General features: G+C 39.2%; 1 protein-coding gene across 1 annotated transcript; it reads right to left on the bottom strand.

The window, feature by feature from the left end:
* Positions 1-849: 849 nt before the first annotated feature.
* LOC139728881 (uncharacterized) lies at positions 850-13,948 on the bottom strand. The gene is made up of 13 exons (XM_071639816.1): positions 13,842-13,948; positions 11,409-13,136; positions 10,738-10,861; positions 9,968-10,065; positions 9,540-9,664; positions 8,630-8,682; positions 7,903-7,969; positions 7,172-7,279; positions 6,393-6,563; positions 4,481-4,596; positions 3,659-3,795; positions 2,655-2,701; positions 850-926 (listed from the first exon to the last, which is right to left on the bottom strand). Exons 1-13 carry the CDS (start codon positions 13,946-13,948, stop codon positions 850-852), a joined length of 2,958 nt encoding a protein of 985 aa, XP_071495917.1.
* Between the last annotated feature and the right edge of the window lie 220 nt (positions 13,949-14,168).

Raw genomic sequence — 14,168 nt, 5'->3', positions numbered from 1 at the left:
CTAAATCATCAATTATCATCCTCGGCACATATGGAGTAAAAAAAAATAATCCTAATCTAGCATGCTCAAAGTCTTGAATGTGTGCTCTTATGGGTGACCCTCATGGACCCAGCATACTGTCAAACCTGACATTTTTGTGTGCATTTTATTTTGCGAATTTCACTAGAGCCAAGTTTCGTGAAATTAAAGTGCACACAAAAGTTCTTGTCTATGTTGTATGCCTTGAATGCCAGCGGCAGTCCGCAAAAATTTCATGCCGCATAAAAGGCTGCTGGCTCTAATTCACAAAAATTTCATGCCGAGAATATTTCTTGCTTTTAAGTACCTGGTTGTAAACCTACACTTCTCCAAGATACATCATGATGAAGATCAACTTTTCAAGCCTTCTCCCATACCCCCTGTATGGGGTATGATGCATGCAACACAAATGGTCAGCAGCTGCTATTCCTTAGAGATTGTACCGAAGTAAACAACAGCCATAACAACATTCTACCATTTGTACTTGCTGCTTACATTCTCAATATGACCTAAATTCAGTAAAAATTACAAAGCATCGTATAGATCAGAGGATGTGTCTTTCATAGAAATATCAGGGTGAAATGAATGTGATTACCTGATTGAATATAACAAGTTTAATAAATCACTCCAATTTGAAGTACGCAGGTGGTGATCCCAACAGATCTATGGTGTCCCACACATTTGATGATCACGTGAAGACTGCAGTCAGATCATGTGATAGTCACATGATGCAATCTAAGCCATCATACTGTAATCGCATGATGATCACATGATGATCGCATGATGATCACATGATGATCACATGCTGATCACATGCTGGTGAGTTGGACATCACATGACAGAGCAGACAGCACTGGAAGCCTGAGTTCTCTTTGTCATTCCCGCCTTGGCAGCTCTCCTCTTGATTGCTTTTGAGAGAAAGAAAAATAATTACAATAACACTTAAAAGTGGATTTATTTTACTAGCTTTAATGAACAAAGTCTTCAATAGGATTTATAATTTTCTTGACACAGGGCTGCTAACACTGGAAACTAGTTGAGAGTGAGACTCTCATAGGCCAATACTATAATTTAGGAGTCAAAGTGAGTGAGATCAATAGAAATGCATGCAAATGAAATAAAGTTTTAGAGTGAGAAAGGACCAAAATGAGTGAGTCTCACGCTCAATGTGTGAGAGTTGGCAGCCCTGTTGACATATTCCTCAAGTACATAATCTGGAAGACACCATTCACTTGGCTGCATTATAAAAATTACTCTATTATTGAAACTCTGGTATGTACAGAAGCTGAAAATTTAGAAGATCTAAAAAAAAAAGACTTGACTTTCACCAAGGAACCAGGGCCCTGTTTCATAAAGCTGTTCGTAAAGTTACGAACAACTTATGAGCGACTGGTTATCAGATCTGATGTGCTATACTTATCAGAATTTCCATAATTCAGCACAAGAACTGATCACCAGTCGCTCGTAAGTCATTCGTAACTTTACGAACAGCTTTATGAAACACCCCCCGGGTTTGTGCTCCTGACTTGAGTGTTACTGTCCAATTTCTCAAATGGCTTTCCTTACTATGGAGCATAAACATGCAGGAACGAACTAAAAACTAATTGTGACAGCATGAAAAACTAAGCCAAATATCATAGCAGTTAGTATATATATATATATATATATATATATATATATATATATATATATATATATATATATATACATGTACAGTACTCTCCGCATAATCGGGTAGGCTCCGGCAGAGGGTTTCTTACCCAATTAAGCGGAGTACCCGATTAACAGATGAACACGTCTCATTCACAATTGACACACATTATACCTTACACTTGCTCAGTCACGAGCAATAATTTACACTCTTTTTATGGACAAATATACATGTCTTCAGAAGACTTTGTCTTTTGACTATAGACTCGCAGGCGTTTTCCGAAATGAACACGTCTGTTTGCGTGCACTAGTCACATACAACGTCGGGTTACTTTTCGAGAAGTTGACTGGGGAAAAGCAAATGATGGCTAATGGAGCTGGTGCATGGCCTGATTTTCATTGCAAACTTCTCGTATTGTGAATGTGGTTGCGGAGCAAGGGAGGAGCGCAAGCGTGTTCAACTCCTGTCTGTCTATGCAGTTGTGAGTGCCAGCTACATGTGTAATGTTCGTTTACGTGTGGCAAGTCGGTACTGGTACATGTGTTTCATGTTTAATCACTCCCCTAATGATGGGTCTTCTTTGCAAATTAAGCAGAAAATGTGATAAGCCGTGGAAAATTTGACATTCATGATTTCTTAAAGTGTTATATCTGTGATAAAATGTGGGTAGAAATTAGATAAGAGGAAATTATTTACCCATTTATGCGGAGAGGCAACCCGATTATCAGGTAATTTTAATGTGCATTGGAACTGATTTTGACATTACTACCCAATTAAACGGAATACCTGTTTAAGCGATACTCGATTACGCGGAGAGTACTGTATTTCTTTTTTTCTAAAGCACCCTCCACAAACTGTTCATTAAACTCTGTCAGCATGCTCCTAAGTAATTTTTCAAAAAACTAAATTTATGTTATGATATGAATGGTGTATGTGGATGCATAATAACCTGTAATGAGAGGTCAAATGAATATATTGCTTTTACCTTCAACGTAAACCGGACGAGAAAACATTCCACCACCTGTAAGTGAGCTGAAATGGAAAGAGAGATAAATTGTGTCAAACTAATTAGTTTTATCATGATCAGCTTAGCTGCCATTAGTATTGCCATCTTCCACAGATGAGAATCACACAGATCAAGAGCAGACAAAACATTTCAATGTGAATTGCAATAAGAATGACATCTGTCATTTTTTTTCATTCTTGTTTAAATATTTAGATCTTGAGTCAACAGGAAACAAAATACACCTATCTGGTTGGGGACAAAACAAAATGTAATCCTAATGTCAGTTGTGACAATCATTTTTGTTTATAGTGAGATCGATCAACACCAGCAACACTCCTACATTCACCATCAACTACTTCTTCTCATTCTCATTCCTCCACCACCTCCTCCTCCTCCTCATCATCATCATCATCCCAAAGTTAATGTTTGCTATGACTTTATGTCTACATCTGAACAAACCAAACACCTCTGCCTCTTTATCATCATCTACAGGAATTTTCAAATCATTAGCATCATCACTATTACATTCCTCTTATCATCCATAACATTATTTCATTATCCTGGAAGTCACCAGCACCATTATCCTCATCATCATCACAATCATCATCACTACTATCATCACCACCATCAACCTCCAATCCCAATTTTACTTCCATCACATCATCTCATAGTTAATACAGATATCTCATTCAGAATCATAATCGCCTGCATTTATTACTATTACCAAAATTATTCATCATCACCATCTTGAATTTCATCTGCATGATGCCATCATCTTAAGGCAAAGATTAATTATCATTATCTCGAATTTTAGTGTCCTAATGTCACTATGAGAAAACCTCACATGAGCTGAATTTCCTCCTCATTGTATTTCGTTATTCTTATATTCCTACGAAGTACGGTCACCTTCACTCTCCTAAAATGAATCATCCCACTTTCTTGCCAGCACTATCATTAAATTAAATACTGTTATGGCAACTCACTCATCCCTTCCAGGCCTGATGTCCACCTCAAAGAGTGCATAGACTGGACGGTGGTCAGAGGTCTTGATCTGCTCACAGCTGTTGTAGTGGACGAGTGAGATGTCTGATGCTTTCCTGCTCTTAAACAACACACGGTCCTGAAAGACAAACCCAGAATTAGGAGGGATTACAGAAAATCTCTCTTTCCCAGACCATCTGATGTAGTATGCAGATGTCCCAACCTTTCTGACTGATAAATAGGGATGATTTGACTCAAAAGTACGAAAGACATAGCAGTTCCTATATAGGAGTGTGTAGAAAATTTTCAAGGATAATAGGAACCTCCTACTGAAACAAGAGCTGGGAATGGTCAGAATTGAGATTCTTTCCTCCAAATTCAGAATAGTTGGGAGGTCTGAAAATACTCTGAGAATGCTGATAGATTTTACATCACAGCTTAGTAAACAAAAGCATAAACCTAGTAAATTCTGTGTTTGAGCTTAATACTAGAACCTCATTGCTTTTAGCAAAGGGAATCAAAAGCAGGAGGAAAAAATAAACATAATCATACTATATTTATATGATTGAGAAATTTACTTTTTCATGGCTTTGCTGATGCTAATGCTCATCTCATCTTTAAAACGCTCCACTCTCAGTCAAGAGTAATAGAAAAGCTAAAACTTTCTTGAAGTTTGTACTGCAAAAATGTGAGCCTCTCTTACTTCATTTCCACTCAACTTTCAATTACATATAATTTCAATCACAAGTTGGACACATGAATATTAACTTTTGTTTCCAACACCATTCAGTGCACTATTTCTGCTTGAAGCCTTCCAAACTCACTGTGTATGATGGCACTCTGGCCTTGGAAGAAGTGTCGTAGACGTCTTCTCCAACATCAAACTTGTAGGACGGAAGAAACTTGATGATTCCTTCCCGGAAGCCCTTGAATATTTCATCTACAAGAAATGACATAAAATGACAGGCTAAACTTTAGAGAAATTGGGTACAAGAAAATGTAAGTTGATACAATAACAGAGACAAGAGACCCGGGGGTCACGCGCTCACCTGAGTATCGCAATTTCACCTTCCATGCATTCTTGCACACTCTTACCTGAGAACATTGGAAACTAAGGTCTGCATATATGGATCCCCCCCCCCCCTCCCTTAACTCCAGGTGGAGGGGGGGGGGGGGGGGAGGCAGCCCTGGATCTGCAATGAACAAACTTGGAACTGAAGTCATCAATGTACAAATTCATGGTAACAACTTTGCTCTATCATTTCTGGTTCTAGAGTAGAAGATTTTAAATATTCCTTAATGTGGGGGGGGGGCACTACAACAGGGACATGGTGCCCATTTGAAGGATAGTATTATCTAAGCCCTGTCACTTCTGGTTAAGATTCCTTCATTTTGGGGGGTTTAGGCCCCCTGGGGGCCCCCTGGGTGGGGCATGGTGCCCATTTTCACAAATTGAGATCCTAACCCCCTAGGGATGCTACCTGCCAGGTTTGGTAAAATGGGTCTTGGGGTTCTGAAGAAGAAGATGAAAACGTGTAATTTAGGCCCCATTAGATCCCCACCCCCTCCCCTGGGTCCCAAGGGGGGGGGGGGGGGGGCACACCTGATTCTGCCAAGAACAAACTTGAAACTACAGTCATCAATGTACTAACTCATAGTATTAACTTAACTCTATCACTTCTGGTTCTAGAGAAGAAAATTTTTACAGATTCTTTCATTTTAAGTTGAGGCCCCCCTGGGGGCCCCTGGGTGGGGCATGGTGCCCATTTTAACAAACTGAGTTCCTAACCCCCTAGGGATGCTACCTGCCAAGTTTGGTGAAAATGAGTCATGGGGTTCTCAAGAAGAAGATGAAAATTTACAATTTAGGCCCCGTTAGGACCCCGCCCCACCCCCCTCCCCTGGGTCCCAAGGGGGGCACCCCTGATTCTGCCATGAACAAACTTGAAACTACAGTCATTAATGTACTAACTCATAGTATTAACTTAGCTCTACCACTTCTGGTTCTAGAGAAGAAGATTTTTACAGATTCCTTAATTTTTGGGAGTTTGGGCCCCCCTGGGGGCCCCCTGGGTGGGGCATGGTGCCCATTTTAACAAACTGAGTTTCTAACCCCCTAGGGATGCTACCTGCCAAGTTTGGTGAAAATCGGTCATGGGGTTCTCAAGAAGAGGATGAAAATGTAAAAAGTTTACGCACGACGGACGATGCACGATGGACGATGCACGACGGACGACGGACGACGGATGCCGGACGAAGGGCGATCGCAATAGCTCACTTGAGCCTTTGGCTCAGGTGAGCTAAAAATACAAGTGACTGATATAGCACAAGATATAAATACCGGTACCCAACTTTAAACAGATCTTATGCACCACCGACAAGTATGCTAAATTTCTGAAGGGGATGATAATTTAAATAGTGATGTTAAACATATTAAGGGAATACATAGCTCTGATTGCTTAGCAAGGCCATTGGGATGTGAACAACTTACTTTTTCACAAATGACAGGATGTAACAAGTAGATTTTGCAAGCTAAATGCAATCAACCTCATAACACCAACTGCTCAGAAGTCCACATTTACATGTTTCAAGTGTGTATGCACATGAAAGCAGTAAAAGATATTCACTCAAGAAGGAAATAATGATATGCACTTGTGCAATGCACACAGTAAGATTGTTATTATCCTAGTGCTATGACAATCAAGCACTTGACATAAAAGATGACAAGTTTCTCACTTTTCCTCATGGCTTTGATGAGTTGGTCATACTGCAGCAGGACATCATAGTCCGTCCTATAACCAGTGCGTAGCTGCTCAATCCAGCCCTCCACCCTTGGTTTGTTCTCCACCAACCGGAAGTTGAAGTCTCCACACCAGAAAACACAGTCAAACCGTGTTGTCACATCGCCTAGACAATGGAGTATAGAAATACATTTAGTTTTTAATGCAAATGTAAAAGCGTGGGCTTAAAACATGTAGTATTTAAAGTAGAGGGATACTAGAAACAGCAATGTGTTGAAATAAACAATGATATGGATATATCTACTTAGGATGGAAAGGATAAAACAAGAATGATTGAATGAATTTATGCATGCATTCTTTTAACTAATCATGATAATCTATCCTTTTTTTTATGTTAAATCTCAAATTTGGTGATATATAGGTAATGTAAATTTTACTTTTGTAATTCCTGATATCCTGCTCTCTTACAACTCGTACAGAAGGCAGTGAAATCTCAGGCTTGAATCCAGAAGGTATAGTGTTAGAAAAGAAGAAAGAGCTTCCAGAAGTATAAAAATGTTTATGAATATTGAAAATACTAAATAGAAAGGACAACACACCTGAAACAGTAAAAGACATTGCAGTTTGAGATCACAGCAATCTATGACACTTTACAATCCACTAATCTGCTAGCACATACATAAGAAGATTTTAGCAGTAGAAGAGATGCATCTTTTCTATGCCAATCTAGGGAGTGCCTTTATTAAGCAAGTCTTAAGATTTGATTCAGCTTACTCGTGAGAATGTTGAACTTCCTTGTTGGGGGAACTTTCTCTGGCAGACTTATTCCTTTCAGTATCTTCTCGTAGTCCAGGAGTCGGTCTTTTAGATTTTCATCCCCAGCTAGATGAAGGAAAAGAAAGAGTATATCAGATTAATAAATGATAACACAGTTTGATTTTCACGATATAATGTTGCATCGAGATAATGTGTATGAGACTTTAGTTTGAAGACAAAAAAAAAAAATCCATTCATGAATCACATACAAAAAAAATAACAGATTCCTTGAAACACTCTTAAATTATATTAGATTTCAGTCAATGATACTAGCAAAAATAATTTACTGCATTTCTTTCAAGTGATGCAAACGGATATATCCTAAAAAAACAAAACAAACAAAAACATACTACCAGTAGATAGATACAGGCATGTACCAGTATGTATATAAAACCTAAAGAACGGAAGGCTGGACTGACTAATACCTCCAGCAGCCTCCCAGGCAGAGGTACAACAGATAAGATAAAGAAAGACAAACAGGACAAAATGTATGACACGGGAAAATAATTTGTAAGATACTTGCAATGTAAAAATGCCGGGACAATGACACACACAAAGAGTGTCAACAAATGTATGTTTCAGTCACAAATCAGACTGTGCCACTCTGGATGAGATACACATCAAATGAAAAACAGTCAATGCATGGTAACAATAACATCAAGGTGAAAATGGAAGCACCCAATACTCACAGGTAAAATGTGAAACAATGAAGATGAGAGATGTCCCAAAGAAGTTGAAACTGACAGCCACAGCACCCTACGCAGAATGGAAAAAAAAGTCCATACTGGTATCACTGTTTGGGGGGGGGGGGGATTTCATGAAGTGTTTTGTCAGATATTCTTTTCTGACAAATTTGCTGTCAGCCAATCAGTTGCGAGGATTTCAGTAGCTTAGTTTAGTAGCTTTGTTCAGTAGCTTAGGCTATACATAAATTCTATCCACAAAAATAACCCTAACTGTGAGTCCTTGGAGCAAATAAGACTGGAGCAGTTGTCGCATGAGCAAACGTCATGTCACTGTACTAATCGGCCTTGGTCCTAGTACATCACGTCGAAAAATTTGCCATCCCCCCCCCCCCCCCCCCCCCTCAAAAAAAAAAAAAGGAAAAAAAGGGGGGGGGAAAGATGTTCACAAAATTCTTTTGGGTCCAACCTGGTATTGAGGATCTCTTCTTCTTTTTAATTTTTTGTTTTTGTTTGACAAAACAGACCAGTTTGTGATGTCACTGCAGGCACAAAGAATGTGCAGTGCCCATCCACAGCACAACTCACTGTGAAACTTGTGCATATCACAAGTAATGCTACACTCTTGTTATTGTTTAAAATTGGCAATTTTGGCGGAAAGTAATTGAATTTCAACAAATAACCTTGATTCTAAATCTAGCATTTTCCCTCTGATTCCATACTCTAAACTCACCTTGGTTTTAATCATGGAACCAGGTCTTGTAGATACTCTGGACTCTTCAACAGCTGTGAAGGAATCAAAAGTTAGAAGAAATTTCATAAATATGCTGTTTTATGAGAAATAAAAGCCTCTAATTGCACAACTAATGTACTTGAGGTTGTCTGTACAGATGCCTTCATTGCTGATTCTTTACATAAAAAAATCCCACGCACTATCAATGGATCAAGGAGTAAAGATCATCTGGGTTAAAACAGTAGGATAAGTATCACAAATAAAGAATGGATGTTGAAGGAAATATTACAAAATTTCCAATATATCATTTGAAATCACTTGCTTTAGTCATCAAATAAAAGCTATACCTAAAAGTTACACTAAGAAATAAAAAAAAAGCAGCAAAGCAATGATTCCTTGTATCATTCGAGATGACTACCTACAGGAAGCTAAATAGTCTAAAAAGGAAACACATAGACATTACAGTACACAATATGCTGCCTTTTAAACAATCCACACCTTCTGTCATTTCAAGAATTCACAGTGAAGATGTGATTTGTTATAGATATCAAAAACAAGGGATTCTCAGTAGTAAGTTCTCCCTTCACATAATAATGATGATGATGATATTTTTGTGGTGTGTGTTACAAAGGTTATCAATATGTAGGTCATAATGATTTCATTGATGATGATGATGATGAAATGATGAGGATGATGATGATGATGATGATGATGATGATGATGATGATGATGATGATGATGATGATGATGATGATGATAAAATGATGAGGATCACAATGGCAATGATGATGATAATGATAAGGATGATGACAATGATAATAATGATGATGATGATGATGATGAAGGTGTAGTGATGATGGCAGTGATGACAAAGGACTTTCAGCTGTTTTACGAGAATCCTGTTACTCACGAGAGCAAAACCAGATGAGATCTCTGCGAATGAAGACAGCACAGTGAAGCACTCCGTGTGTGGCTGAGTGAAGCAGAACGTGAGTTGGTCCAAGGGTCTCCTGCAGTCGAATCTCCCACTCCGCTCTGTCAACAAAATAGACAGCAAATAGCTAGAAATCAACTTCTGGATGAAATTCCTCATGCAGATTCAGCATCACGCAACAAAAATATTTAAATGCCCACTTACTGTATAAATGGACATCACTGAACATAATTAATTAGGTAGCGAAAAAAAAAGAAGAGAAAATCAATGATTGGAAAATCCGGTAATACATTGTATGTGACTTATTCTCAAAGTCACTATAAGACCATCCTAGATGTCACAGAGGGTCATCAAATGACAGGGCACAGCAAACGACTTGACTGACAGTGACCTACAATACTCACAGATCTGGACAAGACTCCTGCGTCCCAATGACGTACACGTCCTGCATGTATTCACAGTCATCTGGTAGCAGCAGCTCCTCCAGGTTTTCAGGCAGCTCCTGGGAGACAATGAGAGGTTTTCATTAGAACTGACATAAATTTGTATGAGACAGACTATTGATTATACTACTTATAGTGAATGTCACCCGACAATCTTTGTCAGAAAAAAGAAAATGTACAGCAACGTGCAGTACTACTAAAAACCTGCCACGCATACTGTGAACATGCCAAATGATATCAGCGTAGGCCCTTTGAAGTCATCCTTTATCGCATTATCAACAGGATTGAACTAAACAGATTATTCCTTCACATCTCATAACTGTGTGAGTACACAGTTTACTGTGACTATGCCCATTAAACAGAAGATCGAATTCTCACAATAGATCATCCACAAAAACCCTTAATAAAACAAGCAATGCAAAACTGTAATGCTCCAACGTCCTTTAAAGTGAAATATTTTTGAGCCACCAAAAACAATTGCTCAGGAAAAACAATTAGAGTAATGGAAATGTTACTGCACAGGAAAACAACTATATTTTTTATGTATTTAGACTAAACCTGGACAAAGAAAAAAATTCATTGTTGCTTGGCTGCAGGCCTACTCAGAGAAGAAATGCCTATTCTTGTTATGATACCATATAAATGCCTTCAAAACAAGCAGATTTGGCAGTAATTCTTCAAGACATGATTTACATAGGTTGTAACGAAGCATCACTTGTATGTGTTCATACCTTGTCTTCATGCATGTTCCACGTTGCTACAAAGACTTTCAGCTTACGGTCAGGAAGGTGACTATCCAGTTCCTCCTTACCAACCAAAGATCCTGAAGATCTCACGCCTCCAGACAAATAGCTCCTGCAATGAATCATGGGTACATTCAAACCAAACTCTTTAACAAGTTCAAAATGTGTGTTGTTGATGTTGTTTTCAAGGGTTGATGAAAATAGGGCTTTCAGGTGATCCAAAATGTTATTTACACCCAATCCCTCCAAATAAAAAAAGGAAACTGTTAATGTGAAATAGGTGCAATAAAGAACATAGCATTGAGCCTCTCAGCTAACAGAACAATATTTTTTTTTTTTTGTGGGGGGGGGGGGGGGAGGTAAATAAAAGCCAAGATCAAATAAATGCTATGAAGCATATTGAATCCACAATTTAGAGTTCAAACAAAAATTGACTGTATTAATTGAACAAACTCAGCAATAAATGAACACTCTCTTTCTTTGGGTTCTTCATTTATTTTGTATATGGGGGGGGGGTGTTTTGAGTCTTTTTGTTTTTGGTTTTCATTGTTTTTGTTTTTGTTCTTGTTCTTGCTTTTTTTTTTGCTGATGCATTTATGATACATTGAGGTATTCCACTGAACTTGATTTCCACTAAATTACAAATGACATGAACTCACTTGTTATTCTTCCTGGCTCCCTTGTTGGTGAGAGTTGTGAGTAACATGGCTGTGGATGCAAAGGATCTGTGAGTCTCTGAAAGCGACCCATTGCTCATCATGGCATCTGACGCTTCTGAGTTGACTACACTGTCATCCAGGTCATCGCGCTTGTAAGAAGTCCGAAGAGCCGGTGACATGAAGTTATTATCCAGCGGTGGAAGGGTGCTGGCGGAGGCTATTGGTGACAGACGTCCCCCTCTCGACAAATTACTAGAGCTGGAGTTGATAGCATCATTGTTTTCTCCCTCCTCCTCGATTTGCCTCTGTTTTAGAGCCAAGTATTCTGTCAACTTTCGCTTGTCTTCATCATCATCATTGTCATCGTCATCACCATCACTGCCTTTCTCCAGGCTTCTCAGGCTTTTATTTCGATGAACAGAATGTGATATTTCATCCCCTATTCCCAAATCAGCATGTTCTAAAAGGGCTCCCTCAGTTCCTTCTCCTGACCTGTTGTTGGTCATCAGACCGTGGGCGACAGAACTAGAGTCGTCTGAAAGCAGCTTGGTCTCTGGGATAGCAATCTTGGGTTGATGACCCTGGACACCAGGAGAAGTTGGTAGTGGGCTGACAATGATCAAATCATCATCGCTCTCATCATCGTCTTCATCCACGATTGTCACACTTGCATGCGTTTCATGTTCTGGCTTCTTGAAACTCATCTCACTTTCACGCTTTGAATCCACGAAAGAATGATCATTCTGATACACTACAGAATCTGTAACATCCACATTAGCCTTATTCATTGAATGGGAAAGAGTTGTATATGAAGAATCTTTGAGGCCATCATGAAAATCGTTTGTAAATGTCCTTTCCTCTTTGCCTGCAGATGACAGAGCATAGTTAATTTCATCCCTCATACTGTCTTTGCCACTATTATCAGGTAATAAGTCTACAGAGTCACCAAAATTAGTGGTGAGTTGTTTACCATCATTTGAATAGATTCCTTCCTTGGCCTCAGTCACAGTCTTGATAGGTTTTAAAATTGCACTTTCTGTACTGGCCTGAATTCTACTGTCACTAACATCTGGCTTCTCCTCTACAATGCTTCCTTGAGGTAGGTCTACAATCCTGGTATCACTTGATTCCGTGACTGTAGCCCCTGATATCCTCATACTGCCCTCGTTCACGGAGAATTCATTTCCAACTTCACTCAACTCAGAAATATCTCCTAGCTGTCCCAATCTACTGCCTTCGTTCTCTCCATTTTCAAAGTTATGGACATTTTTCTCCACTTTCTTTCTTGTCTTTTTCAGCTTCTCCTTCTTGAATGGCTCCATGGGTTCGAGGGGTGCAAGAGGGGTGAGAGGTTCCAACCCACCAAGGCCCCGCCTTGCTGGTTTGGCTGGATCCAGGGGAGAAGCAAACAAGGAGCTGCCTAAAGGTTTCCGTTCCACCGGTCCTGACAAGTTTCCTAACGTTGACAGCGAGTTGCTGCTGGGCTTACGCCCCTCACTCTCACTTAGCCTCTCATCAGCAGCTACATTCAAATGTTCCACATGATTCTTAGATGGTATGTCCTTGTCTAGATTTCCCAAATCATCTGAGAAGCCATTAGTCAGACCATTAGAGGGTACGTGTCCATCTGTGTTTTTATGTTCTAACTCATTTTGAGAGTCAGGCGGGTGGGGGTGGAGTCCAGCCAAGTTGTTGGGCTGTGCTGATCCTTCTGTTTTCTTGAGTTTTCTGGATGATCATTTACAATGAAAACAGAATTTGCAAGAATTAGCAAAGTCATACAGCTATTACAGCAAAAATAATTACCCCCGGTAAGATATTTCCTTTTTATAGTCACGCATGGGATGGTTTGGCTATACAACAATACAACTTGCATTCACTTGCATACATACAGTGTAGGTGTAAACATGATATTTATTTCTGTGGGATTTGATGAATAAACATGTGGACGGTCATCTATAATTATTCATTATTACAAGAATCTTCGTATTAACCATATGTTCACAGTTAAGGCTGAAGAAATTAAATGTGAAATGTTCACTAAATTATATGACTGCTTTAACACAATTCAAGAACTGCACACAAAGGGCATTTGTAGATCAGTACTAAGTAGATTAAAGGGTAGATAGACAGATATGTTTTTTGCTCATGTGTTTACTAAATAAAGAAAGTGTCCCAAGGCAAGCAATTATGACCTTAATGAAAGAACACCATAGAACTCACATTTTTTTTTATATCTCCTCATCTCTTTAAAGGTATGTTTGTGTAAACAAAACATAAAAATTCTACCCCTAAAGCTAAGTATCTATTGCACATTCTTTGTACTTATGAACCATTCTCATATCTTGCATTGATGTCTTCTCATGTATACATAACAATTTTAAGCTTGGACCACACAGATGAGGATCAATGTTGTCTACGTTGCATGCTAACCTTAAGCGTGCCAGTGTCTTGGATTTCCTGGACCTAGAGCTCACAGAGCCATCTTCAGTGGATGACACTGAGCGAGCCGAGAGAGGCACATCCTCCTCCCGATCCATTCTGACCTCTCCTTGGTGTCAGCTCCCAACTCAGCTTACAATGATTCCATGCTCATCTGATATTAGAGTTTTACACCAAAAGGCCATTGTCCCACCATCAGTCTTGTCACATGGTTCAGCATTCCACGTACAACATCCTCTGAAGTGTGGATATTGATGTAGACAGTGTCTCACTGGTCAAAGCCACTCAGTCTGCTCTGCTCTGATTGCAACAAGCTGC

Source organism: Diadema antillarum, unplaced genomic scaffold, assembly GCF_040938485.1.
Source record: "Diadema antillarum isolate AM-2024a unplaced genomic scaffold, OU_Dant_1.0 seq00000204_RagTag, whole genome shotgun sequence".
Classification (NCBI taxonomy): domain Eukaryota; kingdom Metazoa; phylum Echinodermata; class Echinoidea; order Diadematoida; family Diadematidae; genus Diadema; species Diadema antillarum.
The sequence above is the reverse complement of the archived record's forward strand: the minus strand, read 5'-3'. Positions and strand labels throughout refer to the sequence as shown.